The sequence below is a fragment of the Anguilla rostrata genome, chromosome 2 (assembly GCF_018555375.3).
Source record: "Anguilla rostrata isolate EN2019 chromosome 2, ASM1855537v3, whole genome shotgun sequence".
Taxonomy (NCBI): domain Eukaryota; kingdom Metazoa; phylum Chordata; class Actinopteri; order Anguilliformes; family Anguillidae; genus Anguilla; species Anguilla rostrata.
This window is the reverse complement of record NC_057934.1, coordinates 29,005,311-29,032,394: the sequence shown is the minus strand read 5'-3', so window position 1 is coordinate 29,032,394 and position 27,084 is coordinate 29,005,311. Positions and strand designations below refer to the sequence as shown.

The window sequence follows — 27,084 nt, the reverse complement described above, 5'->3', positions numbered from 1 at the left end:
TTTCCTAAAATGAGTGGGAACCCTGAGTTCTTTCACTTGTTGCAGACAGTTACTGCATAATAAAATGCCATAATCATCAATCTGGGGTGTCCATTCCAGCCTTCCTTTAGAGAAGGGGACTGCCTTGTTATTTCTTTTGTTATCTCTAGTGGTTTAACCAATCGAGACAGGGTTTTTTTTGTTTTCGTTTTTTGCATCAAAGTGCAAAAGGTCTAAGCTTTACAATAGTGTCAGTGTTACAGCAGTGAACCTTGAATTAGAGACTGTTAAATGCAATAATTAAATAAAAAGAGAATGCCACTTTTAGGCACCAGCATCTAATTAGGGCTATAAGAGATTAAATCAGACTTATTTGAGATTGATAAAAAAATAATTCAATGACATAGGACTTCACTGAAAAAGTTGTCAACAACAACCAACCAAGTGAAACTGAATTACACATACAAAATATGGATCAAATCAGAGTTAAAAATATAAAGGTAGTTATGGCAAGATCAAACAATTAGTCAAGAAAAGGAGTCATAATATTAATAAAAAAAACAAGAGTAATCAAAAAAATATACATAAATAGGAAAATAACTAAATTAAAAATAAAAATGTTTTACATACAGAGTAATTTACTGCACACTGGCATTCAAGAAGACCATCTAACTTTTTATGCAACCATGCACAGCTGAGACGTCATTACCACCAAAAGCCTTTCATTCAAGCAGGGTTTCCCCCAGAAAAGTTGTTAGGCCCGGTGGCAAGTATCTTTTGACGGGGGCCGGCGGCCAAGTGTCTTGTTTGATGGGGGCCCGGCACAGGCCTGTGACAGACTGATGGCAGCATTAAGGTAGGGCCCTATAGTTTCTGTGATAACAGAATCACAGACGGAATCGCGGAATTGAGAATTTAAAAAAGCTATAACACAGATTCCATAGGGCCCTACATTAAGTCAGTGCTAAAAGCTGACAGAAGATTCGAAAATATAACTACGTAATGTGAATGTTGTTATAAATAAGTCATTTATTCAACACACATTTTAAAAAATCAACAACTTACAAATTTACAGCATAGCATAGTCTTACAAAAAATCTGACAACAATGTACAGACTTGGAATGCTGTGTTTTCAACAACAAAAAAAGAAATTAAATTAAATTAAAATAAATAATATCAAAGTTTTTGCACTCCACAAAAAACTTGTATTCAAGTCCTGATTGGCTACTGAATCTTACAACAAGCCTTGGAATGCTGGGCACATTTAAATCGGGATGGGAATCGCGAACCGGTTCAAAGTTGTCCTATTCATTGGAATTGTATGGCTCTGAGCTTATCGATTCCGCTTATTGAAGCCAGCCCGTTTTTACGACAGCTGCGCATTGCAAAACAATGACGTAACGCCTTGGGGGAGGCACGCACGCAGGCGGCCTCTCTCAGGTGTTTGTTTTGGACGGCAGCTGTCACAACAAATTTGATCTGGGCTGCCAGCCTTAATACATTCTGTTGCGATAAAGATTCTAAGACGACTCAGCAATTTCTCTGGATTAACGGGTTATTTTCTAGCCTGAAATGCGATCGTATTACGAAATGGCTACACATGTCATGTAACGCGCAAGTAGTTGGCTATCTCCCTGGATACGAAGTAAATGTTTTTACCAATAAATAATAATAATAAATGCGATTTTATCCATGGAAACAGCTATACAAAAAGGCAAAATAAAGGTCGTGTTTGCGATTGCCGTCGTTGATGTCAGAAGGAAATGTCACTGACAAAAAAAAAAAAAGTTTGCTCTGGAAACTTGGTTTGGGCTGGAAACGAGCTGTAAGAGCGGGATATGCACAACACTGCCTACTGATTGGCTACTAAATCTTACAACAATGTACAGCCTTGGAATGCTGGGCACATTTCAACAACAAAATATCTATGTATCTGTGTTACTGACTGTTTGGCTAGCTAGCTAAGTTAGCTAAATGACCACATTGTCGTGCACATCAATGTCACCAAGCTAACGTTATTAATAAACAAGTGAAGTCGTTATTTAGATGGCGATTAATACATCATGTAATGTTACAATGCATCGAACATTACATTCATGCTACTAGTTTAACGTTACCTACACACTGCTTAAGTTAATATAAAAAGAATGTACTTACCGACGAGATGAGTGATAACACAGTTTGTAACGAGGTTAGTTAGCCTACTAAAGAAATGGTGCCTTGCTAGGTAGCGTTAGCTTGTGATAGTTGGAAGCATCAAGTGTTGAACGTCACTATGCACAATGAGGGTAAAGAACAGACCTGCTGTTTTCCTATAGTGCGATCACGTTTTAACCAACAGATGTCGCTGGTGAGCTTTCCAACCAAGCCGCCCCACTGTAACTGTAGTTTAAAAAACATTAAAAATACGTTAAAAAATATATTTTTTAAAAATCCCCGATGCTTAGGCCCGGCGGGGGGTCAATTTAGGCCCGGCGGCCCGCCGGGCTTGCAATACACTGGCGGAAACCCTGATTCAAGTTTCATACTGTAGCGATAGCCGCTGTTATAGCGCTGATTTAGCGCTGCCCACTTTCTCCAGAGTCCTAGGTGGTGCAGCAAGGTTAAGACTGCTATTGCAGAATAAATGTTACAGCTGCTAAGAATGTTACAATAAATTAAACAAATTATTGGATTTGGATTTATCCAATAAATAACCCCTCATACAACCCCTCAAGACCTGCCGCTATCAGGAAATGTCAAGATTAGGCCTGGATATGATATGGATTAGTTGTTAGGCCCTATTATAGGAGGAAAAAAATTTCACTTACTAAAAAAATGTGTTCACTTGAGTATATTTCTAAAACCAAAAGTATCAGCTCATATTGTATGTATGCAGAAGATACAGTTATTTATGTACATGCTAAAACAAGACAGCAGGTGGCATAAGTTTGCAGCAGCCCTATCTACTATCTCTGATTGGCTTGAAGAGTCTTGTCTTACACTAAACACTAGCAAGACTGCATGTATGTATTTCTCAATTAACAGGAAGGAGGTCCATCAGCCCGATGTTACTGTTCAGACTGTAAAGCTCCAAATAGTTTCAGATTTTAAATATCTTGGGGTAGTCATTGATTCACATTTGACCTCTTAGCGTAATCCCCCTAGTGATCGGCAGGCCTAGATTGCTCAACTCAGACATTCATTACTCCTGCAGCCAAAGTATGAGTTGAAAACAGAAACTCTGCGATCAGCTCCCCCCCCCCACCCAAAACTAGCTTACCTCTCTTTTTCTCCTCCTCTTTCTAGCTCTGTCCTGAGCACTAGGAGAGCAACTGGAGGGGTCTCCTGCCTCTGGCTCAGAAAGGGACCCGCCTCCATTTTCTTCCAGGCACCTCTTCCTCTTTCCACCCCTCCGAAGCAGGACTGCAGCACGCTCTGGGGGTTTCAGAGAGCAGTCCACCTGAAGAAGAGTCAGTATGACAATGATCACATTCACATCACAAGTTACAGAAAAGTTAAATGTCCCAACAACAATAATGAGTGGGCTCTAGAAAGTCACATACAGATCAATTATAATGTGGATTCATCAATTATATGACATTACAGGCATTTGGCAGACGCGCTTATCCAGAGCGACATACAACAAAGTGTATAACCATAACCAGGAACAAGTGTGTCGAAAACCCTAGAGAGAAGAACCATTCCAAGTGCAGGGAACAACCGCATAGTTTAACTCGGACCTTGTAGGTTAAACTGATTAACACTAACACAAACAACAGCAACAACGCAGTCTATGCAAAAATACAAGCAGTAGTATATGAAAAAAAGTGATGCCCTCACTTTCCCTAATCAAGCTGAATGAAGTTCAGAGTTGAAAAGCGAGAAGTTAGTTCTGAATACACGCGGTTTTACACTACGTTGCTTGCCCGTAGTCTTCTAGATTCAGCGGATCTTCCAGCAAAATTTTATTTTTATTTTTTCAAAGTAGTGTGAACAGCCTGGTCTCCTTTGTTTTTTTATTTTTTATTTGTTACTTCATTCAGACTAGAATAAAGGAGAGAAAGGATGACAGGCCAGAAGGCCCCATGGTGGGGAACCCAAAAGTGGGATCAACAACTGATAAAATTTAGCTTGCTAGCTGGCTGCCCACTGTCCCTATCAAAAAGTGTTCACGAAGTCACAATACAAAGGAAATGTCGTTTCAGCTGGATGACACTGCACAACCATGTGAAATTGCGAACTACAGATTTCCCTGTTGATACAGGCTAATCTTGCCTGCACATCATACCTAGAGAACAGTGAATTAACTGACTGATTGATCACTGAGGGATAGGAACTACTCACCAGGGGACAACTGATATCGGACTTTTAAGCCCCTTTTCTGGACCGAATGCACTGCTTAAATGTCAAATGCATCAGTTAGCCACAAAGTCCCTGTACATCATGTTCATTCTTGTACTAGCCTATCTGCCAAAACTGCATCCCACTGAGAGTGATTACAAACAGTAGCCTAGGATTTGTTTTCCCTGCTATCATTTATGATTGAGATTTAGCAGGTACAGTTGAGGCCAAAAGTTTACATACACCTTGGATAAAGACATTCAAACTCAATTTTTCACAACTCCACACATTTCATGTTACCATACATTTCCTGTGTTAAGTCAATTAGGCTATCTACTTTATTTCCATAAAAGATCATTTCAAAATAATAGCTACGAGACAGATTTCAGCTTTTATGTACTATATCAGATTTTCAGTGGGATGGATTTTCATACACTTTGTTAGTATTTGGTGGCATTGCCTTTTAACTGCTTAAATTGAATCAAAAGCTTGGGGTAGCCTTCTGCAAGCTTCTCACAATACTTTGCTGGAATTTTTGCCCATTCCTCCTGACAGAACTGGTGCAACTCAGCAAAGTTTGTGGGCCTTGTTGCTTGGACATGCTTTTTCAGTTCAATCCACAAATTTTCTATGGGATTCAGGTCAGGGCTTTGTGATGGCCACTCCAATACTTTTACTTTGTTGTCTAAGCCATTTTGTTATAACTTTGGAGGTATGCTTAGGATTATTGTCCTGCTGGAAGACCTAGTTATGACCAAATTTTACATTTATAGATGTCTTGAGGTGTTGCTTCAGTATTTCTAGATAGGCCTCCTTCCTCATGACCACCAGTCCCTTTTCCAGCAGAACATCCCCACAACATGATGCTGCCACCCTCATGCTTCGCAGTTGGGATGGTGTTCTTCGGATTAAAAGCCTCACCCTTTTTATTCCATACATAATGCTGATCATCATGGCCAAACAGTTCAATTTTTGTTTCATCTGACCAGAGAACACTCCTTCAAAAGGCTAGGACTTCAGTCTGGATTTTTTATGCTGGTCTTGGAGTAGGGGCTTCTTCCTTGAGCGACAGCCTTTCAGGCCATGGCGATGTAGGATTCGCTTAATGGTGGATGTGGATACTTTGGTACCTGATGCCTCAAACTCCTTCACCAGTTACTTTGTTGTTGTATTGGGGTTCAGTTAAACCTTTCAGACCAAAGTTTGTTCAGCCCTGGGAGTTCATTTTGCCTACTTCCAAAATTATGCAGTGTCTGTGTGGTCCCAAGATTTTTATATTTGCATACAATTGTTTGTACAGATGCTCATGGCAACTTCAGTGTCTGGAAATTGCTCCTAAGGAGGAACCAGACTTCCGGAGGTCCACAATGTTTTTTTTTGAGGTCTTGGCCAAGTTGCTTGGATTTTCCCATGGTATCAAGGCAAGTGGCTCTAAAGGCAGGCCCTTAAATACAGCCACATGTGCCAATTAACTCCTAATTATGAAAATTAGCCAATCAGAAGCTTCTAAAAAGTAATTGCATCAATTTCTGGAATCTTCTGGAAATAAGGCAGGAGACCCAGATGGCATTTACCCAAGGGTACTCGAAGAGTTAGTATTTTCAGACAGTCAGCAGAAACTGAAGATAATATAATGCCAATGTAATAAAGGGGACCGTACAGATCCAGGAAACTACAGGCCTGTCAGTTTAACTTGCATATCTGGTGTAAAATACTGGAATCCATCATTAGAAACAAGTTAGAATTGTTTCTTAAAAATAATATCAGTCTATGGGATAGCCAGTACGGATTTTCAAACACAAGGTCATGCCTGACAAACATTTTGGCATTCTTTGAAGAAGCTACCAAGAGTTTTGATTGTAAAAGGGCTTATGATATTCTCTCTGAGGTCGGTGCAACTTGATGCAAAAAGTGCTGTACAGATTTCATTTTAAAGTAAAAATTAGGGCTGCCCCCTGAAAGTCGACAATTCAAATCATCTGTCAGAGACCGCTCAGTCGACTGATATTCTGAGTCAAGCAGTACATCACACTCATTAGAGACATAATCTTACAAAAATGGACAGTGGTTATATTAAAGTATTGAATTATAAATAAAATAATGGTAATTATAAATTTAGTGTTTATATTCTTGCAACCTGCGCGTGCTAGAAAAATTCCACGTGACAATGAGAGGTCAATTATTATTTCAAAGCGGTCAATGCCGCAAATTTATTTAAACTGTTTGCATTTATTTTCATCTAAAAGAAGTCTAATCTTAAATTGCTTAATTTGTTATTTTCCATGTTTAATTAGAATTATATATTACTTTTTTGTAGGCTATTTAAGAGAAATAAAAAGGGTCTCGTTGAAGACGAGACGTCAGTTATTTCAAGGCTGACAATAGGCCTACCGTTTATTTAAACTGTTGTTTACAAACGCATTATTTTCAACTAAAATAATTCAAATCTTAAATTGCTTCATTTGTTAATTTATTTTTTTACATGTTTGTTTAGATGCATAGGCCTATATTAGGCTTCTTATATTTAAAGAGAAATAAAGAAGTAGCCTAGGCTCCTATCCTGTTGAAGAAGATATCAGTTATTTCAAAGCAGACAATGCCGTGAATTTATTTAAACCGTTTCATTTGTTTGTTCATTTTTAATGTTTAAAGCAAAATAAAGAAGTTATAAGAGCTAGGTTTAACCAGAAATACCTGTGTATACGGTCTCATTATTACGACACATGATTCTGACAAATTCGCACGCAGGCTAATGCATTGCCGGCAATTCAAATTAGCCATCTGGCATCATCTCTCATATCTCAGATTTTTTATTTCTTATTTTAAATGCTCAAAAAAATGTTCAAATGACTCTGTTGCACTTGACTATGTTAATGTGGTCTTAATCAGCTCTGAAATGCATGCCAATGTACCATTTTGCCAGAAAGTCTTATAGACCTTTATATATAAAACGAATCATTGAATCGTCGTATTGAACTGCCAAATCCGATTCGACTAAGAAAATTCTGAAAAATACATAAATAAAATCGCCCTAACACAAAATATAAATTAAGTGCCCCGAAAACAAAATGTGAACCGTCTGTGCAGCAAAATTTTGTAACCTCTTAAGTTACAATAAAATTAAATAAACAGTACAAACAATCCCCCCATAACGATATTAGTGGTATAGTTAATATCAAATGTCATCATGATTTACCACAAGTTGTGATATTGGAATTAAAAAACCCTTATTACTACTACTATTATTATTATTATTATTATAGACAAGTCATTACGTATAGTAAAAACTTTATCCATTAATGGAACACATAATTGATAAAGACTGTAAATAAAAAGGGCTGATGTTTTCAAGAACATGCACTTTCAATAGCTAAAAACACAATGGCAAATTAACTGCAATTTGAGCAAAACTATTTGCACAGAAATTCATCGAAATTATATATATATATCTAAATTATAAATCTAAATAATATATTTGTTATTTTGTTGTTATCACGCCTGGTCTATGTATTGGTACTCAACTGCAAAGTATTCTCATTATAGGAAGTTAAAACTGTTATTTGCTTTGATTCGGCAGCTGCCTTGTTGGCTTTGAAGAGTGGGTCTTTAAGAGCTTGCCATGACCTGATCCAGGAGATGTTGCTCTGTTTGTATGTAATAGGAAAAATGGGATGATAAGTCAAGTTAATGTGGGCACCGGGGCATTCAGGAGTTCAGGATAATGAAGCAGCTGACAAAACAGCCAAGGAGTCCATTACAAAGGAAATTATTGACCTCAAGGAAAACCAGAAAGCATATTTAAAGCAGAGATGGATAAGGAGTAGAAAAAAGAATTGCAAGGTGAGAATAAGGGCAGGCTTTATTTTTAAATTCAAGACAGCATCAAAGGGAAAATAACAACATGGGACTTGACAGTAAGTAGCACAGTAGAGTAACTGTGTGCACACCCAACCTGTATTTAGGCCAGGTGCAGGATAAAAGTACATATGAAGATTGAAGGAAATGAATATCCGCACACTGGATTATAGCTCCCAATACTTTGACTAAAAAGCAACGTTTCAACCCAACAGGGTCTTCATCAGGCAAATGACAGTAGGTACTCCGTTATCCTAACTAGGCTAAGATTTGGTCACTGTTGTTTGGCTAGTTGTCTCAGAATAATTGGCAAAGATCCGGATGGGTTGTGTCACTGTGGTAGCACACAGATATTGAAGCATGACGTGTTTTTATGCAAGAACTTCAGCCAGGAGAGAAAGCAGAGGTATAAGGAATTGTCAGACCTTGGAATTTCTTCCTTTTCTTTCAAATATCTTGCAAAAAGAGTAAACTACTAGTTAAGAGAGCAACCATACTTGCGCTTTATTTCCCTATCTAAGAATAAAATGACACGCAGTATGCCCTTTTGACTGTGGAGGGCAGCAATACGTTGTGCAGTGTCAAGTCTGCCAGAAATTCTTATTAGAAGAAATTTTTTTTAGTAAACGCCTTTTCGGCATCTTCACATACAGTGGAAACCACTTATAGTGATCGCGTTCATCCAGGCTGAAATGATCAGTATAAGCGGAAGATCACTATAACCGAAGTCCTTTTTTTCTTTCTTTCTTTCTTTTTTGGCAGATGAACATCTAATTGACATTTGTATATTTGTTACATGAATATAATGTAATGAAACTGACAGCTTCTCTATTTTACTGAATTTTATTGACTGAAAAACAGTAGCATCAGCTGTTGTACAAAATATCAGCTGTTTCAAATGCTTCAAACAGGAATACTGTACTGTATACAAATAGACTATACAGCAACATCGCTTAGCGGTGGCTTAAGTGCATTTTTTATTTTTAACAGTAGGCCTGAAAATGAAAGTAGGCTAAGCCTGTCACTTTTGACTGGTGAATTCAACATGAAGAAGAAACAAAGTAGCCTAATGTAGCTATAGTGCTGTGTAACAAACAGAAGTAACAATGTAGCGGCATTAGCCTACTACTGTATTGGAATAAATGTCGACTGTAGCCTATCAATGCCAAACTGGTATCAGAGAGTTTCAAACAAACTTAAAATGTTCTAATCTTAGTTTAACAACAAAAAACATTACCTCTGCTTTGTGTGTCGGCTTGTTTTTGGCAGTTTGTCATAAACTTCAAGGAGACTATGTTTTTCATTAAGAGAATTCTTATTCCCGTCATTTCAATGGTGTGCACCACTAGCCTACTCAGGTAAGCCGAAGGTAAGGTAGACGGGTTACCGACAGGCATGTTAACTGTGTTAACGTTGTGCCGCTCAGTATCATGGGAGTAAGTAAACCAGGTTAAAACCTAGTATATGGCTGGACCTAACAGTGTTTCCGCTAGGATATTTTTTCAGCAGCAGGAGGAAAGGGTTTTGTTGTACCGGGGTGGTGCGCGCATGCCACCGGTGTCACTGTGAATATCAATAGGGCATTTAAAAATATGAAATAAAATGACACTTGACTGCAAAACAAACTGTAGAACATATTTATTGACATCTATTTATTCATACATAATGGCTCTTTGACCCACTACTTACAGAGGGCACTGTATATTAGCCTCAGTGGCAAGGTTTGCAGCCTGGCTAAGAGCCATGGGTGGAACTTTGTCTTGTCTACCCATTTAGGGTCCCAGCCTGATAGTATGTGCTTAGTCTTCGTTCGTTTTCTCTCCTCTCTCCTGTCCTCCTCGATAGCGACCACCCTTACGCAGGACAGGACACTTCATTCTAGCTAATTTGGGCCACATCTGACTTATTTGCCGGCACTGAAAGAAATCGCGAAAGTACTGAAAAAATAACCACTGGAGGATAACAAGGAGGGTAAACGTCCCTATTAAGCCCACGTACCATATAAGCCCACTTGCAACTTCTGAGTCAAATAAAAAAAACTACATCATTTTTTGCTGTGTGATGTTTCTTCAAATGAAGCTGCTTGTTACATAAATGACTTTATTGTAAGTCAATCAGTCAATTTGTCGATATTGAGTTATCGAAGCATGTGCTTGCTGATCCCAGAACAAATTGCAAAAAAACTTAGGTGATTTTGGTACCCTCAGAAAACAACATTTTTTGTATATTTCTACTCCTGTTTTTGGTAAGTACTCATTTGTTATCAAAATTTAAGTGATTAGTGTTTTGAATGAGACGTATGTTAGAATATTACTTGAATTAGAAACATTGTTTATTCTTAAATCAAAATATGAGTTATAGCACGCTAGCAAACAGACCACATGCTGCATCAATACAGTAGCGACATAGTATGGTTCATTGCAATGACAAAGCATGATAAGCATGTATAGTTTACATTTTTGTATGCAGTTTATATTATTACAGACAATAAATGTGTATGTGGATAGGCCTATTTCACAAGATGGTGACCAAAACCGGATGTAGGGATACTTTGTTTCCGGTTACCGTTGCTACGGACGCAAGTCCATTTCTGACAGCGAAAAATTGAGCCTAAACAGCGACGTGTTCTCACAGTCCCTAATAGCTCTGCCAAAGTTCACCATGTCCGATGTTATCCGCATTGTCGAAGCATTGCCAGAGAACGTTAAACGGTCTAAACTAGACTAGGGCTATAAATTATTTTTTGAGAAGTTTATATTCGGTTATTAAGGTAAGTATAACGTTAGCTCTGGTTTGCCAGAAAGCTAAATAGCTAGCTTGCTAACCACAGCAAGTTAGCCGACTAAAGAGATATTTCACTTCGACATAACATAAATTATTTTCTGGAGGTGACTCCATTGTGTTTTCGTAGCGTGAAGCAACATCTGCTGTCCGTTAACAGCGTCTCTGTTCCTCTCGGTTGTCCCGAAAATGAATGAATAGGGAGCCCGACAGCTGTGAGGAAAAGCGATTCTGTTAACGTTGACGGTCAGCAGGGGAGGCAAAGCTATGCAAGTACTAGTACTATGTAAGTTAGGCTCCACAAAATTACTTATGTTGTACCGAAGTGAAATATCTCTGAACTAAGTTTTGTACTACCGTTACTATTTTGACATGTTGTTTGTGCTGTACTTGTTCTAATAAAGATTTATATTGCTTGTCAAATCGCCTGTGTAATGCCGGTGTTCAGTTCACTACCGAGCTGTTTGTTTTCATCGCTGATAAAAACTACCCACGCATTTTAAAATCAGCTGATATATCTTAAGTAGGCTTGTCGCGATGTCCGTCAATACATTTTGTAATTACAATTAACAACTAAAATAAACGTGCATCTGCAGTTTCAACATTGAATATCCAAATATGTGCTTGCTAACAAGCTAGCTGGCTAAAACGTAATTTGCTAATCATAACATAAAATATAGCTAGCTAACTGATTTTATGACATTCTTGAGTAACAAGTACCACATGACTGAAACTGCGTTAGTTCTCAATGAATGATAAAAAAATAAAATAAAAACATAAAAAACAAAGGAGTTGGTAGGGGACTCAGACATTTAGGCCCAAATGTATGTGAGAAAAGTTTAATATCGAGTGTAACCTTATTCACAAAGCAGTAGCTAACTAGCTAGCTATCGTAACGGGTTAGTTAGCAACATTATGACAGTCATGCTACCTAGCAAGTTTTTTTCGTATTTTGGAGTACATCTGTGGGAAACCTGTGAAAGGGCAAATAAGTTATTTTTCGAATTGGTACAGAGGGGAACGCTACAAAACAAAAAATCTCTTTGTCGCTGCCATTGTCTTGGTGGCTGTTAAGATGACCGGAAATGAGAGACCCCTACATCCGGTTTACATACCCGGAAATGTGAAATAGGCCTATTAGGGGTCCAAGCAGCGAAGCTGGTGGAACCCTATTGTATTTGTTAGGATTATTATTATTATTCTTATTTTTTTCAGCTAAAAGTGTCTGAGGCTCAGCAACCATAAGTCCTAGAGCAACCAAATTTGGCAGGTGGGTTCCCCACTACTCAGGCACTAAAAATCACCTATGTCGGCCAGATGGTGGCGCTATAACAAAGGGTCATGCGTAATAGGCCATAACTCCCACACCGTAGGTTAGATCAACCCAAAACTTCATGGACCTATGCATCTGAACGTGCTCTACAACTTTGCCATTGGCACCACCTATGTCCGCCATATTGTTTGCCCGCCCTTTTGACATTTTCGTTGGGGCGTGGAAGCTTTCTCCACTAAAATGTCTGAGGCTCAGCAACCATAAGTTGTAGACCAACCAAATTTGGTAGTTGGGTTCCTATGGCCCCCCACTACTCAGGCACTAAAAATCACCTATATCGGCCAGATGGTGGCGCTATAACAAAGGGTCATGCGTAATAGGCCATAACTCCCACACCGTAAGTCAGATCAACACAAAACTTCATCGACCGATGCATCTAAATGTGCTCTACAACTTTGCTATTGGGACCACGCATGTCCGCCATATTGTTTGCCCGCCATTTGGACTTTTTTATTAGTGTGGGTGCGGAAGAGCTGGAGCTCCAAATCTAAGTGTTACGACATCTAGTAAACTACTTTACGGCAGGCGACATCCATGGCGCCGCAAGTAATCCGACACCGTAGGGTCTAGTTTTTAATCAGCGAGGGGAGGGTCTGAATGTAGGGGAAGCAGTGGAAGACAGTGCCAGCCAGAGTGCATGCTAGGCTATTAAAGGTTTGTTAGTAAAAGCTTTTTGAGAGGATGAATCATTACTTTTCTTTGGCATGGATCGATTTGAAGACAACATCGGGTGAGTATTTAGTCTTTAAATCCGTCATTATGCTGAGAGAAATCGTATTCTCAATTTAATCTCGAAATTCACTGTAAGCTTAGGGTTGTAACTAGGTAGCTGTTTCGTAGGTGACTTAGTTAATGCACTCGTCTTAACTATTGCTTGTATTTTTGCATAGACTGCGTTGTTGCTGTTCTTGTTTGTGTTAGTGTTAATCAGTTTAACCTACAGGGTCCAAGAACTATGCGGTTGTTCCCTGCACTTGGAACGGTACTTCTCTCCAGGGTTTTCGACACACTTGTTTCTGATTATCATTATACACTTTGTTGTACGTCGCTCTGGATAAGAGCGTCTGCCAAATGCCTGTAATGTAATGTAATGTAATTTTCCGTAGCAACAAGATAAACCCGACATTAGCCCTAAAATATGCCAATAGCAGTGAAAACGCTGCTCACTGAATAACGAAAAAAAAACGAGAAAAAACGAGTAGCAATAGGTGTTCCAATTTGGAAATATTTTATTATAGATAGATGCTGTATTGTTATTAATATATGCTGTTTTTAAATCAATTTAAAGGTGAAAGACCTGTTTTAAAGATTATTTAGTTTACAACGGTTTAATTTTGGAAATATATTTAACATAATTTTCTATTTTTCAGTGTTGTAACACTATAGGCCGATGCATATTCATATGTTGAAGAGGCTTCAACTTAAAGGTTGTTAATAAACCATGAATTCGAAAATGAAGTCAACCCTTGTGGACATTACGTTTCTGATCTATTAAGGTCATTTCAGTATCGTTAGGTACCGAGTATCGAATCAGCATGGTTTAAGTTTCAAGTATTATTTCAGTATTGAGTATCGTGATACTAAACCTGGTATTAGTATCAAAGTCAAAATTTTGGTATCGTGACAACACTAGTGTCATAGTAAAGGCCTTTACGGGAAGCGGCCAGGACACATCCATGGTGACACAACTAAGTCATCAGACAGCATGTCTTAGCACAAATTTGGCCATAAGTCATCAATATTTTATTACGTCAGACACATATTCCAATCCATTGTTCATCATGATATTCAGTAGATTTGTTGGGTGAAGGTATATGATCATGAGGAAAAAGCCATATTAAAATCGCTCCATAGGAGCCGCGATGGTGCCAATGCTTGGACCCCTCCGAACGCCGCTTGCGGCTTTAATCTTAATTTATTTTTTAATGAACATTTTTACCTGGTGGGCTTAAAGGGGACTCTAGCAAAAAAAATCACACTGTCTGGGGTGGATGTAAATGAGTATAGCTAATTACTTCTCTGCATGATCAATTTATAATTTTCATGTTATGTTAGTGCACCATATATATATTTATTTTATAGTTGTTTTTTTAATGTGATGTGAGTAGAATAAAATATTCTGTCTTTTAACCATAAATTCACTGATGTTCCCTTTAAGCCCACCTGCTCCCATTAAGCCCACTTTACTGTGTTTCAATGGGGATTTTCTCCCTTTTGACCTTTGAACCATTTTCCTCCCTAATTTTGACCTCACCTGATGAATCAGCTCCATAATTCAGATAATTAATACCCATATTTAAATATCAGTGATATTGCATAGGTCAATTCCTTCTGGATAGGCCTATGTTCTATCTTAAAATTAGCAATAATTTTTTAATCTTTACTTTTCAGATGATTTTTAGTTTGAGATGACTAAAACACAAAAGAACTACAGTTCATGCCCATGCATGATAGAAGCGCAAGTTCATCCTCTGCAAAGCAGGGCTGTAGGGACCTGGACCTTTCTATTTGTGCAATCATGAGGTCATTGAAAATCTGTACAAAAACAAGATGAAAGCCATAAAAGACTTGTTAGCGTAAGACTGGCAAGCAAAGACAACCACAACGTGGGCAAAAGATTGAAACAAACAAAATAAAGCTTAGACCACCCTATAACCTACGTTATGTTACACTACTAAGATAGGTTACATGGAGCAAATGATAGCCTTACTGAAATGATACAATCACCTCAAAGAGCATAGGTCTACGTTTAGTCTAGGAGAAAGTAGAAATTGCAGAAATGTTGACATCTTTCTTGTTCATTTTGTTTAAGTTATAGGCTAATGATACAAGAGCTTCAAGATGTTATGCCTGATGTCTCCTCATCATGAACTGTATGTTTTAATGTTACTCCACAATGAACTGAATGGTTTTAAAATGTGTTTTTACAATTTTTTAAACTACTAGCCTAAATGTGATAAACATTTGAAAATAAATTAAAGCTATTGTTTAATTGTAAATCCTGAAATTGACTCATTTACTATCCTTAGAACATTAGTATTGAACATGCAAATTGTTTTTCTTTCAGTCAGTCGGTCTTCAGAAATCTTAAAAACACCTGCACTTTCAACCAGCTGGCTGGACCAGAAATTTTGGGCAATTTCAAATGCCAACAGCACACCACAGGATAGAGATACAGACAAAATGACAACACGTGTTAAAAGATGAAGTATTGAAGAGTAATTTCCACTATAGTTTTGATTTTGTTCGTAAATTTTTTTGGCTACATTCCAAAGAACACGTTGTAAGTTTAGCTTTTTCTGCGTTGACAACACAGCAAAAAGGCTGGTCACGCCTATTTCAAATGTCATTTACAGGCCATAGGATAGGAGTGGAGACAAAATGAAAATAGCTATTGAAAGCAAAGAGATTACAGATTTGAATAGAACAAGTTTGTATTGTTAAGATTTTTTAAATATATATTTATCAACAAATCATGAAGTGGGCTTATTTAGGACACCCATGGGCTTAAAGGGTACGTTAGGTACCCATTAAGCCCATGCTAGACATTTGACATATTTTGACAAATTAAACAATAAAAACATTAGAAATTGAAATGAATTATTGACACTTCAAATGAGAGATTAGACTTTAATTTTAACTAAAATATTCTCACTTAAATTGGGGCAGTATATATTAAAAATGTCTGAAAAGCGGATTTGGGACGTGTACCCGACGTTTTTTCCTACATAACTAGGTACAGGTTGTTACCAATATTTAGCCTATGTCATATATAGTTGCAAATCTGTTTACGTGACCTAGCTAACGTTAGCTGGAACATTATTTCACAATATTATGTGATTATTATAATTAATAATAATATTAATAATTAGTTGGCCATGGACATCAATAGAGAATACATTGCAAATGTTTTTTATTTATTTATTTAATCTAACTTAATGTTAGCTAGTTAAATCTACCTTTTTTCTTGTTCTCCGGTAACGTAATCCTGTCCTCTGCCCTGCTTGTCACTCTGCCTGCCCTGTGGAGAAAATGCTGTACTGGCGCTGTTGTTTATTTGGTTGTCATGACACACGTGATCCGGCCGACCAATGGTGTAACTTCATCACTCAGTCACAGACATTTGCGTTTGTAGGGCTGGCCCCGCTGTTGAGGTCCAGCCAAAAAGAATAGGCCTACTGTAATTTAAATTTTATTTCCTGAATTACCATAGTTTTAAAATATATATTTTAAAATTTCACATGTATGAAAAGACCCAAAATGAACACTTTATGCAGACTACTTGATTACAATAACCAAATTATTTAAACAGCGTTTGTATAGGAATGATTCCGTCCCGTGCTTTTTGTGCCATATAAGCGGTTGATCACTGTAACCGTGATCACTGTAAGTGGTTTCCACTGTACTATGAACTGCTTTGGAAAGAACTAATATTTTTTTGGCCCTTGACACTTTCCAGAGGCAAATGACATATAGCACTTGTTTCCTGCTTCTTTACAGACAAAAGGCCATTGATTGGCTAGCAAAGGCCTGCTCAAAATCGTGTTGGAGACAAGAGAATAAACTGATGCACTTCAGCAATTTCATTGCTCAATGCAGAATTAGCCTATTTCATACACTCGAAGAGAGTAATGTTTATGAAACCTGTCCTTATATACCCATATATGTTTTGATGTACATTAAATTTCACACAAAGGAAGTTTAATTACAATAAATACCGGACACCTTTTGTTGCCCATGTCCTCTGAAAAGCGACATACGCCACAAGGGGGCGTGCCCAGCTATGTGAAAGTGTCCAACTCTGGGTAAGAACATGATAAAAGTAACGTTCTACATGTGGGAAACAAAAACATGTGGCAGGACTACTTTGAGAGGTCAAACCCAGAAATGTAATCAATCTTAAAAAAGATTTTGGATCAAGATGGAAAGACGAAAAGATCTTTGAAAGAGGATTTCAATAGGAACAGTGACTAAAATGAAATCTGCATTTAGATCTATGGGAAAGACATCAGTAAATAGAAATAGTGGCTGAAAGCATGAATTTGATGACTGTGATGCTCGTGGATTAGTGCAATATGTAAGGAAAAACAGAAGAACAACTCTGGTGACTGAGAATGTCAATGCACGACGTGATCAGACTGTCAGCAAGTCCATCGATAACTACATTGAAAGGGATATTATAGTATGGTGCAGTGTTATAGTTGCAGTGCAAAAACCCCTCATTACAAAGACAAATGCACACTTGAGAGTTCAGTGGTGCAAGAACCATAGGCACTGGTCTAGATGTGGAAAAAAGTTTTCTGGTCAGAATAGTACAGTGGCTGAGATGAACGAACTGCATATCCAAAATGCTTTGCAAATTCGAAAAACACAAGCGCCTTAACGAAAAACACAAATGCAAAAGCCACAACATAACGGATGTTGACAATGAAACGGGCCGACTATTTTGCATTGGACACTGCTTAAATCTTGTTTGTTTATCATGGCATTAGACTCATGCTGCCTTGTTGACTACAACTGTAATTTGACATCAGATTGAAAAATTGAGGCTTCTATTCTATTATTTTATCAAGGAAATTACTCAGCTATTTAATTTGAAAACTGGTGCTCCATACATGGTAGACGAAATGTAATGTTACAAATTCAAGCTCCCTATCTGCTAATCCTTTGCACTTGGTTCAATGATGGATTGATAGGTCTGCTAGCCCTTGCTTGAGCGTGTTTAAAAATACACAACATTTGCATAGAACGATCTCTACAGTTCATCTACTTTCGCTGTAACGTTAGCCTAACATCGCTATGTCTCTATACACGGGTACAGCTTAAGTAAAATTCATCTAATTGACTAACGTTAGCTAAATGACGTAATGTTACAGCATAGCTAGCTTCATAATAGCCTAACGTTAGATGGCAGAGTACATAAATATGAAAATATAAAGACATTGAAGAACATTTCTCATTAAAGAAATTTCCTCTTCCACATGTGTAGGCAATAATAGTTCGCCGGCAATAATAGTCGGCCCGTATCATTGTCAATATCCGTTGTTGCTCACTTCCGTTATGTTGTGGTTTTGCATGTGTTTTCTGTTAATGCGCTTGTGTTTTTTGAAGCGTTTTGGATATGCAGATCATTCGACACGTCTCCGCCACCGCAGAATAGTAATCCTTCACCATATTCAACAAGTTGGTAAGTGCAGGTGTTGTGAACACCAAGAGAGGGAGTCCTGTGGCTCTGTTATGCTGTGGGGGGAATGTTCTTGGCATGGTTTGGGTCAACTTGTCACTATAGAGCAGGGGTGCTCACACTTTTTCAGCATGCGAGCTACTTATAAAATGACCAAGTCAAAATGATCTACCCACTACAAAAATGCGAAACATATATTTATTTACAAATATATTGAGGATTATTTATATGTACAATGTATGTTGATGTACCTTGCATAACCGCATGAGCCAATATTGCACAACACAACATAATTAACTATGTAGGCCTACATTTTTTTGTCATTACCTGAGTTTACTCTGATGACTTGCACTGAATTGAATCAGCCAGGGATACATAGTCCGGACAGTAGCTGCTGACAGCCAGCCTCAAGCACACTTCCAAATGTTCATCAGTCATGGTGGAACGGTACTTGGACTGACTAGCTTGTTAGTTTTGCTGCATTTGGTGACCTAAGTGTCAGGAAAATTCAGATGTCATCTAACTGGCTGCCCTATATCAATCAAGTGACGGGATGGATGATTTCTCTATTTTTTTTAAAGGAGTACCATGGTGATTTTCACACTTTCTCGGTTTTATGTGCTATTTGCACAAGAGGCATTGAAGAAACACAATGAGCAAAGTATTAAATATGTCCGTTCTGTATTTTTGGAGAAATATGCGTTTTAAATTCATCGTCCTATTTTCAACCAGTTGAGAAAGTTGTCATTTTGCTGCGTCACGAATACAGTAACCACTCCCATTTCCACGCTCCGTAAAGAAATCTGACAGGACACACCGTCCTGCTGTTCAGACAATGCAAATATTTGACTAACGTTAGGTTCACTTAAATTAGAGTGCCTTTAGATTATTTCTGGTTATCAGAATATCAGATATTCATTTAGCTAGCTAGCTAACGTTAGCTAGCTAGGAGGTTTGCTTTCATAAGGCAATGTTATCGATAACGTTAGCTTGCTAGTTTGCTTTTATGAGGACGTTATAGTTGTGCTTTTATCTTAACTTGGCTAGCTAGATAGCAAAAATTATAATTGGATATAAGTCAACGTCCTTACCTTAGCTATCTGTCGATACTTGATATACTACTAAGCTAGCTAGCTTGTGGAAATTCAGTCTCCCAAAGAGAGCGCGTAGCATGGGGGTAGCTATGGTAACGGGGCACGGTCTGTCAATCATAGCTAACTGACAGTTCTCATTACCACGTCCAGACGTTTCGGGTGAATTTTTATAGTGGGAAATTTAGGCTTAGAAAAATACGTTTTAAAGTACATTGAAATGACTGAAGAATAAAAAAATTATGCACATTTGTTTTGTTGTTGCCTAAAGACAACTGGGAAGTGTCACGTTCAACCACCTTGGTACTCATGCGATCTACCAATACTACCTTTGCGATCGACTGGTAGATCGCGATCGACGTATTGAGCACCCCTGCTATAGAGGAAAGGGTCACTGCAAATAAACACAAAGTCATTCTGAGTGATCACCTTTACATTTCAATCCTGATGGAGAGGTCTCTTCCAGGATGACAATGCCCCCATCCACAGGGCATGTGGGGTCACTGAATGGTTTGATGAGCATGAAAATTATGGGAATTGTATGCTATGGCCTTTGCAGTCACTAGATCTCAACCCAATTGAACACCTGTAGGAGATTTTGGAGTGGCATGTTAAGTAGGCGGTATACTTCGTAAGAAACAGAAATTTTTCTCAAAAAGACGCAATGAGAATTGAAGAACAAAAAGACAGTGTTGTGCGTTCTCACGGTGCAGTGCGCGACGGCCTCCAGGGAGAACTTTTAGAAAATGTCTCTTGTTCTCCGATCTCCCCCTCTCAGTTATTGGTCCAAATATCACATGGTTGGTTACGTCACGGTTGAGAGTCCAGAGGGCAGACTTCACATGCTAATGTGCGGAGAGTCAACGCCAATCTCTCTTCCGTAGAGATTGGATTTCTGAGAGTTCCCGCATGTTTGATGAATGGTGTTACTCGTTTCAGCAAGTCATTAAAACGCCTAGCACACATTCGGAAATAGAGGGTATGCATTGACGTCACTTTCCCACCAGAATACGCCCCCCTCAGTCGGGACTGAGTGGCAAAACATGCTGCAACATGGCTGCCTTTAGTAGAGGAAACTGCAATACCGGGAGTAAAACAAACGATTATCTGCTTAAATTAAAGGCAGTTGGACTCGACAGTGATCCTTACAACTTACCAAAGAACCAGTGGTCCATGGACATTCAACAAGAAATCAGAGCTATCTTTTTACAGACTGCCGAAAGCTAAAGAAAAGAGAATAAAACGCATCACTGCAATTTGCAGAAACAACTTGAATCCAGGCACCGAAACATGGATTTGCAGTTGTTATTTTGTGTCAGGTATGTTGGATTTCTGGGTAAAATCGTGCCTTAATAATTTATATGCTTGGCTAGCTAATAGGCTACTACTATCTAACCATCCCCCCTTTGTTTGTAGAACACAAGGCTCATCATCATGGATGTTTTTTTAATAAATGCTGACAAAAACTTTACAGTTACACAGAATATAAATGAAAGATGCTAAATATTTCATTGATGACTAGTCAATACAGTACATAACTTAAGGTATGATTTTACCCAAAGATCCAACATACCTGACACAAAATGACAACTGCAAATTCACGTTTCGGTGCCTGGATTCCAGTTGTTTCTGCGAATCGCAGCGATACATTTACTTCACTTTTCTTTAGCTTTCGGCAGTCTGTAAAAAGACAGCTCCGATTTCTTGCTGAATCTATTGGTACAGTCAATCGCACAACGGCTCTTTCCCATTTTAGATGTGTTTTGTGTGTTTTCGCAGCATTCTAGCTGAACGCTAACGCTGCCACTCATAGTCTTTCTGCCCCTCGGTGGGTGTAACCGCAGTGACTTCCACTTACTGTGACATCATGTGCATACCCTCTATAAGAGAACTGGACCCCCACGTCTAAACTCCGCATTTGCCTACTGTACAGACAAAACTCTCCATTCTCCGTCCTACTCTGATTTAGAGGGAGAATGTACCATCTCCTTCGCCTTTTTTCTTTTTTTGCATAGCTAGATAAACTAAAGCCACTTTAAACTCCTCTCTCTGTCTCTGTCGCATTTGTGCTTCTATCACCGCCGCCATTGTTGTTTTGTGTTGTGATCTTGCGTAGCCCTTCTCTTTATACATCCATGTCGTAGCCGCGAGACGGAGGTCTGGGCGAGATTCCAGCCCCAGTTAATAGCTGCCTCGTAATTATTCTGCGCCCCCCAGCAGCGTGGAGTGACATTAAACGGTGCGGTGTTCTCACTGAGTATACCGACAATGGTGTTCGTAGACATGTTTGCTGGTGGTTCTCAATCCTGAAGTTCTTTATTCTTACTGAGTATACCGCCAGCTAGTTCCAGAGACTTGTATAATCTATGCCAAGGCGCACTGAAGTTATTCTGGCGGCTTGAGGCGGCCCAACACCTGACTAAGACACTTCATGCATGTTTTTTTACTTTACTTTATATTTTATTGTCCACACTTGGTGGAAATTAGTTTTGTGGCTTCACACTACAACATACAAACAAATAATCACCATTCACATTTGAATCTCATTCAGCATTCCGACCTTCAGATGACAAGCTAAAATTTACATAAGGCTGCATGACAGATCCAGGATTCAGCACCATAAATAACACAGGTCCTTATTGCACATCGCCCATAATAAATACAAATTCACACAAGGATAGCCATAATCCACAACCTTTTCTTAAAAGGCTACTTCGCATTTTTACACCCAGGTCCGCTGTGCTACTCATCACAAATTATGTGCTCAACTTGGCCCCCCAAAATCTCGCAAACCAGTCTACATCCTGGACTGGCAGGCTGTATGCATCTTTGCACGTATGTATGTAAATGGTAAATGGACTGCATTTATATAGCGCTTTTATCCAAAGCGCTTTACAATTGATGCCTCTCATTCGCCAGAGCAGTTAGGGATTAGGGGTTAGGTGTCTTGCTCAAGGACACTTCGACACGCCCAGGGCGGGGTTTGAACCGGCAACCCTCCGACTGCCAGACAATCGGTCTTACCTCCTGAGCTATGTCGCGTGTATGTATGTGTACGTATACTTCTCCAAGTCTACATTTATATGCATTGCTCTTATCACTATCTCATAACTAACACTTTGCAAAAATAAATTATATCTGAAAAAGAACAAAAAAAATAAAATAAATAAAACACGTTTTCAACATATAAAAATGCCAAATTACTCACACATACAAAGTCATTAACACTTCCAAAATCTAGGCCTGCCATTAAAAGTACTGATGTACGCCAAATTACAAAAAACGATATTGGCTATTTTAGCTGAAACAAATTAAACATGCTGTCGTATTCCAAAGCAATGCTGCTACCCAATGCTTTTCAAATTCTTTTAAGTAAGTTGGCGCTGTGTTTTTTCAGCTTACCATGTGAAGAGAATGCGGTCATTCAAAGCGTGTGATATGGATGTGTGAAATGGCAATAATTCCTAATGGGAATAATCTCACTGAATAATTTCAGATGTTCAACAGCTGTTGAGAACATTCTTTTAAATTGTGTGTTCTCCCATGGGGCCATTTATTTATGTGATAATTTGATGTGACAGAAACGTTTGAATGAGCAAAATGTGTTCAGATGGTAAGAACAGAGAACACAGGACCAAGTTATTTGAAAGAATGAAGGAAGCATTGGGTAGCAGCATTGCTTTGGAATACAGCATGTTTAATTTGTGTTAGCTAAGGTAGCCAATATTGTTTGTTGTAACTTGGTGTAACTTTGATATCAATACTTTTAATGGCAAGCCTAGATTTTGGAAGTGTTAATGACTTATAGTGGTGTGAGTAACTTGGCATTTTTGTACTTTGAAAACGTGTTTTTTCAGATGCCAAATACAAAGCTAAAGAACGACATAGATAATGGAACGGGAATGAAATAGAGGGACTAAAACGAATTTCCATTTTAACTAATATAGATTAAAAAGTACACTGCCGATGCCGTCACAACTCAGGCAGTTAGAAATGAGCAGGGTAATTTAGCAGAGTAATTTTATTTATGCAGTATTAGATTGGTTTAAATACACAATACTTAACCATCAATCAAAGGTGGGAGATGGGGCTTACGGATATGGGCTACACACAAGGCAAAACTAAATATTTCACCTTTGAGTGACAGTGCACCTTCGGCTTAATTATATTTTGTTTCTTTACTACAGGGCTAACGTAATGTATTAAATGGAGACAGAATATACGACTTTAGAACTCCAAAAACGTCATTTAATGTTTATTAGCAACCGCTTTAAGAGCACCAATGGGACTAAGGACCAATTATGAACGGTCGACGAGTGTCCCTTAAGAGAAAACTGAAAACACGTTACATTACTGCTCAGAGTTGTAACGTGTCCCTTTGAGATGTCTGTACATAGATTAAATTTTTTAACAGACATGGTTTCGAATACTTTAAATTGTAAGACTTTTGTTAGCTTTAAGTTCATGTCGCAAGAGTAATAAAGCTTTATTTGTCGTCGAGTAAAGACAGATTTAATATGCTATATAATGACGTGTAACAGGGAAAATACCTATTATTTTTGACAGTTAAATAGTACAAACTGTCATGCTAAAAAAATCCTATCAAAACGCTAAAAGGCTCTATGAAGATGAATATTCTGAAGAAAACACAAACCTAACTCCCCATTCGCGACAGCTTTCATTTGACAACGCCAAAAGACATGCAATACACAACATACGTAAACAAAAGCCCACAACCTACCTCCAAGGCCTCCAGGCTGATGAAGCTTGCAATGGCGAAACCATCGATGATATCCTCTTCGCATGATACGGACTCTCGCTTCCTCCGGCGCGGCGGCCTATGTCTCTTGCCAACTGCTCCGGATCCACGGCCAACTCTGCACCCACCTCCTAAACCGTCCCTTCCGCCAGCTTCTCGCTCAGAGCACGAGGAGGGCGAGGAGGGCCTCCGTTCTGTTAGGTCCCCTCTCCTTCGTCGTCGTTCTCTGTCGCGTTGCGAGCGGGAGCGACGGCTTTGCCTGAAGCCGCTGCTCCGGCCTGGCCCATCCATGTCAAACAAAGGCTATTCCAAATTCCTGTCTGGTCAAAGGCACTTTACACCCTCGGTCCAGTCAAAGGCACTTTCACCCAATCAGACCTCCTCCCCCCCCCAAAAAAAATAAAAATAATAAACACACCGTAGACAAGGGGTACGGCCTAAAATGGCGTTTGTCACAAGTCTCACTTTAGCTTTTTTCAAGAACAATGTGACACTACACTACTTCTGTGCATTTTTGGAATTTCCGTCAAACACCGAACGCGAGCAGCCATTTGCGCCAAGACTACATGTCCCAATTTTTATAAAAACAGAGAGTGACGTTACTAAATTTACCGAGTATTAAATTGTGCGAAATGTAACTAGCCAGTTAGCAAGCAAGCTAAATCAATTTCATGAACAGCTACCTGAATGCCGATTACCTGCCAATCACATGGACACGATCAAAATTTCAACAGCTCAGCCAACGTTATTTCATGAATTTTTGTAGCTAACTAGCTACATCCCAGCGTCAAGAATACATCGGCTATCTAGCTAATGTTGCTAGCTAATGTTACCCATCTTAATATCCTGCAAGATGTTGGGTTGCTACCCGGTAGTAAAAAGGAAGGCGGAACCCCGACAACCAGTCCCTTGTGAGCGAAAGCCGCTGACCAATGACATGTAACCGAACTAACTAGCTAGATTGTTAGCTACACAAATAGCTAGCTTTCTACTTTGTTTTGGAATTGGCTCGATCTTTTGACATCAGTTACGAGGCAAATAATATCTTAGTCACAAGTTAGCAAGCTATCGCGACACTCAATCCGATCACGCATCGTCAGTTGTAATATTTTAGATACTACGGTTAGCTAGTTTACGGGGGGAGCAATATGAAATACGAATCGATTTCCACTCGACTTGTTAGTCAGCCAATGGTAGGTAGCCACTACGTTATACACAATGGCACATATGGTCGACCGGCTAGCTAACAATCAAACGCACGCTGCCGTCTTTGTTGGTGATCTAGCTATCGTTAAATTTGCTTAACCATAAACTTTGGGCAAGAAAACTAGTAGCCAACATAAGCTACCCGTGCCAATTTTCACCTAAGCATCGTTAACAAAACAGTTGACAGCATACATAGCCTCATACAGTGGTAGTTTTCATTCTAAAGTTTTTTCGTCTTCTTAGGTAGGAATTAATTTTTTTAATGTTGAAGGAAGTCGTTTCCAAATAGTTGTAACCCAATCTATACCCCCTTTCATTAGAAATGGATAATACCGTGCCCAATCCAAATAGCCAAGGTCCAGTAAAAGAACCGCACTCTGCGGTCAAGGCAACTTAGCATAATTATAATCGGTAGTGTAAAGATGGATAACTGAATCAAAACTCTCGACGAAATAAATCCATACACCGCAGACGAAACTGGATTATGTTTCATTAGCTGTAACCGATTTTTTTTCTTTCGTATTTTTCCCGTTCAACATCCCCAAAACGAAAAAACTAGACCAAATTATTGACGCCTCGGCCTACATTTACAAAAACATGCCTGGCTGGGGTGTTCCCCCTTCTGCGACAAATGAAATCCACCGTGCAGAAGGAAACTATTGTCTTCCGTGCTTTTCCACTGAACTATAATATTCTTCTCCGCCACTATCCTGGAGGAAACGTATATGTTATTTCAACAAAAAAAGAAAATAAAAAAATAACTACAAGGGACTAGCTAAAAAGATTCGACACAAACATTAGCCTAGCTAGATATGTGTTGAAAAAGAACGCTTCCGTCTGTGGACTTTGAAGCTAGTGACAATAAGGAATTTCGCGAGGGTCTGAAATTTTCAAAATAAAAGTGCCTCCAATAAAACCAAAACAGTTTTCCTAAAAATGTAAACTATTCCTATTTCCTACAACTATTTGACAATATTACAAAAACTGAAATTTTACACATAAACATTAGATAGTAGTGGATAGTGTCTTCCTTTATGCAAGTTTTCTATATTTTAATAGGCACAATGACATCAAGAAAAAATTTAAAATTGAGAAATAAAAATGAAATACTCCCATTAATTTAAAGTATTATTACTAGATCTAAAACAATACTTGTTACATGAAAGGTGAGGGAGAATTTGGAGTCATTTAAAACGAATCACTTAAACCATTCTGTGCTACCTTGTAACATCAACTTAGCAACTTAAATCGAATAAACATCATGAAAATGTGGCTGGGTCTTACTGTGGTTTGGCAAGGAGAACTGGAGTGTATTAGCATATATTGTTTGTACAGGCATCACGTATATCATGCTCTGCTGCCTCCCTGTCACATAAATGTGACTAGAGCCTGACAGCCCAACGGTGGGTTTGCCACTGAAAAGAGATACATTCACTTGTACTGGCAGGAGGTAGGAATAGCATCATTTTTTCTAATGCTTATTTTATATCTGTGACATCACACCAATGTAGCAAAGGCTGTACATTTTCAAAATACCTCCATACCACTACACTATGTCTAGTGGAGGGAGTA

General features: G+C 38.6%; 1 protein-coding gene across 4 annotated transcripts in view; it reads right to left on the bottom strand.

Moving 5' to 3' along the window:
- fbrs (fibrosin) overlaps window positions 1-26,370 on the bottom strand; it is a 68,074-nt gene extending 41,704 nt beyond the window's left edge. For all 4 annotated transcript variants that reach the window (XM_064321473.1, XM_064321475.1, XM_064321474.1 and 1 more), the window contains exons 1-2: window positions 24,289-26,370; window positions 3,243-3,422 (exon numbers count right to left, since the gene is read on the bottom strand). In XM_064321473.1, the coding sequence (XP_064177543.1) occupies window positions 3,243-3,422; window positions 24,289-24,597 (489 nt within the window). In that variant the 5' untranslated portion in view covers window positions 24,598-26,370. The remainder of the gene's footprint in view (window positions 1-3,242; window positions 3,423-24,288) is intronic.
- Between the last annotated feature and the right edge of the window lie 714 nt (window positions 26,371-27,084).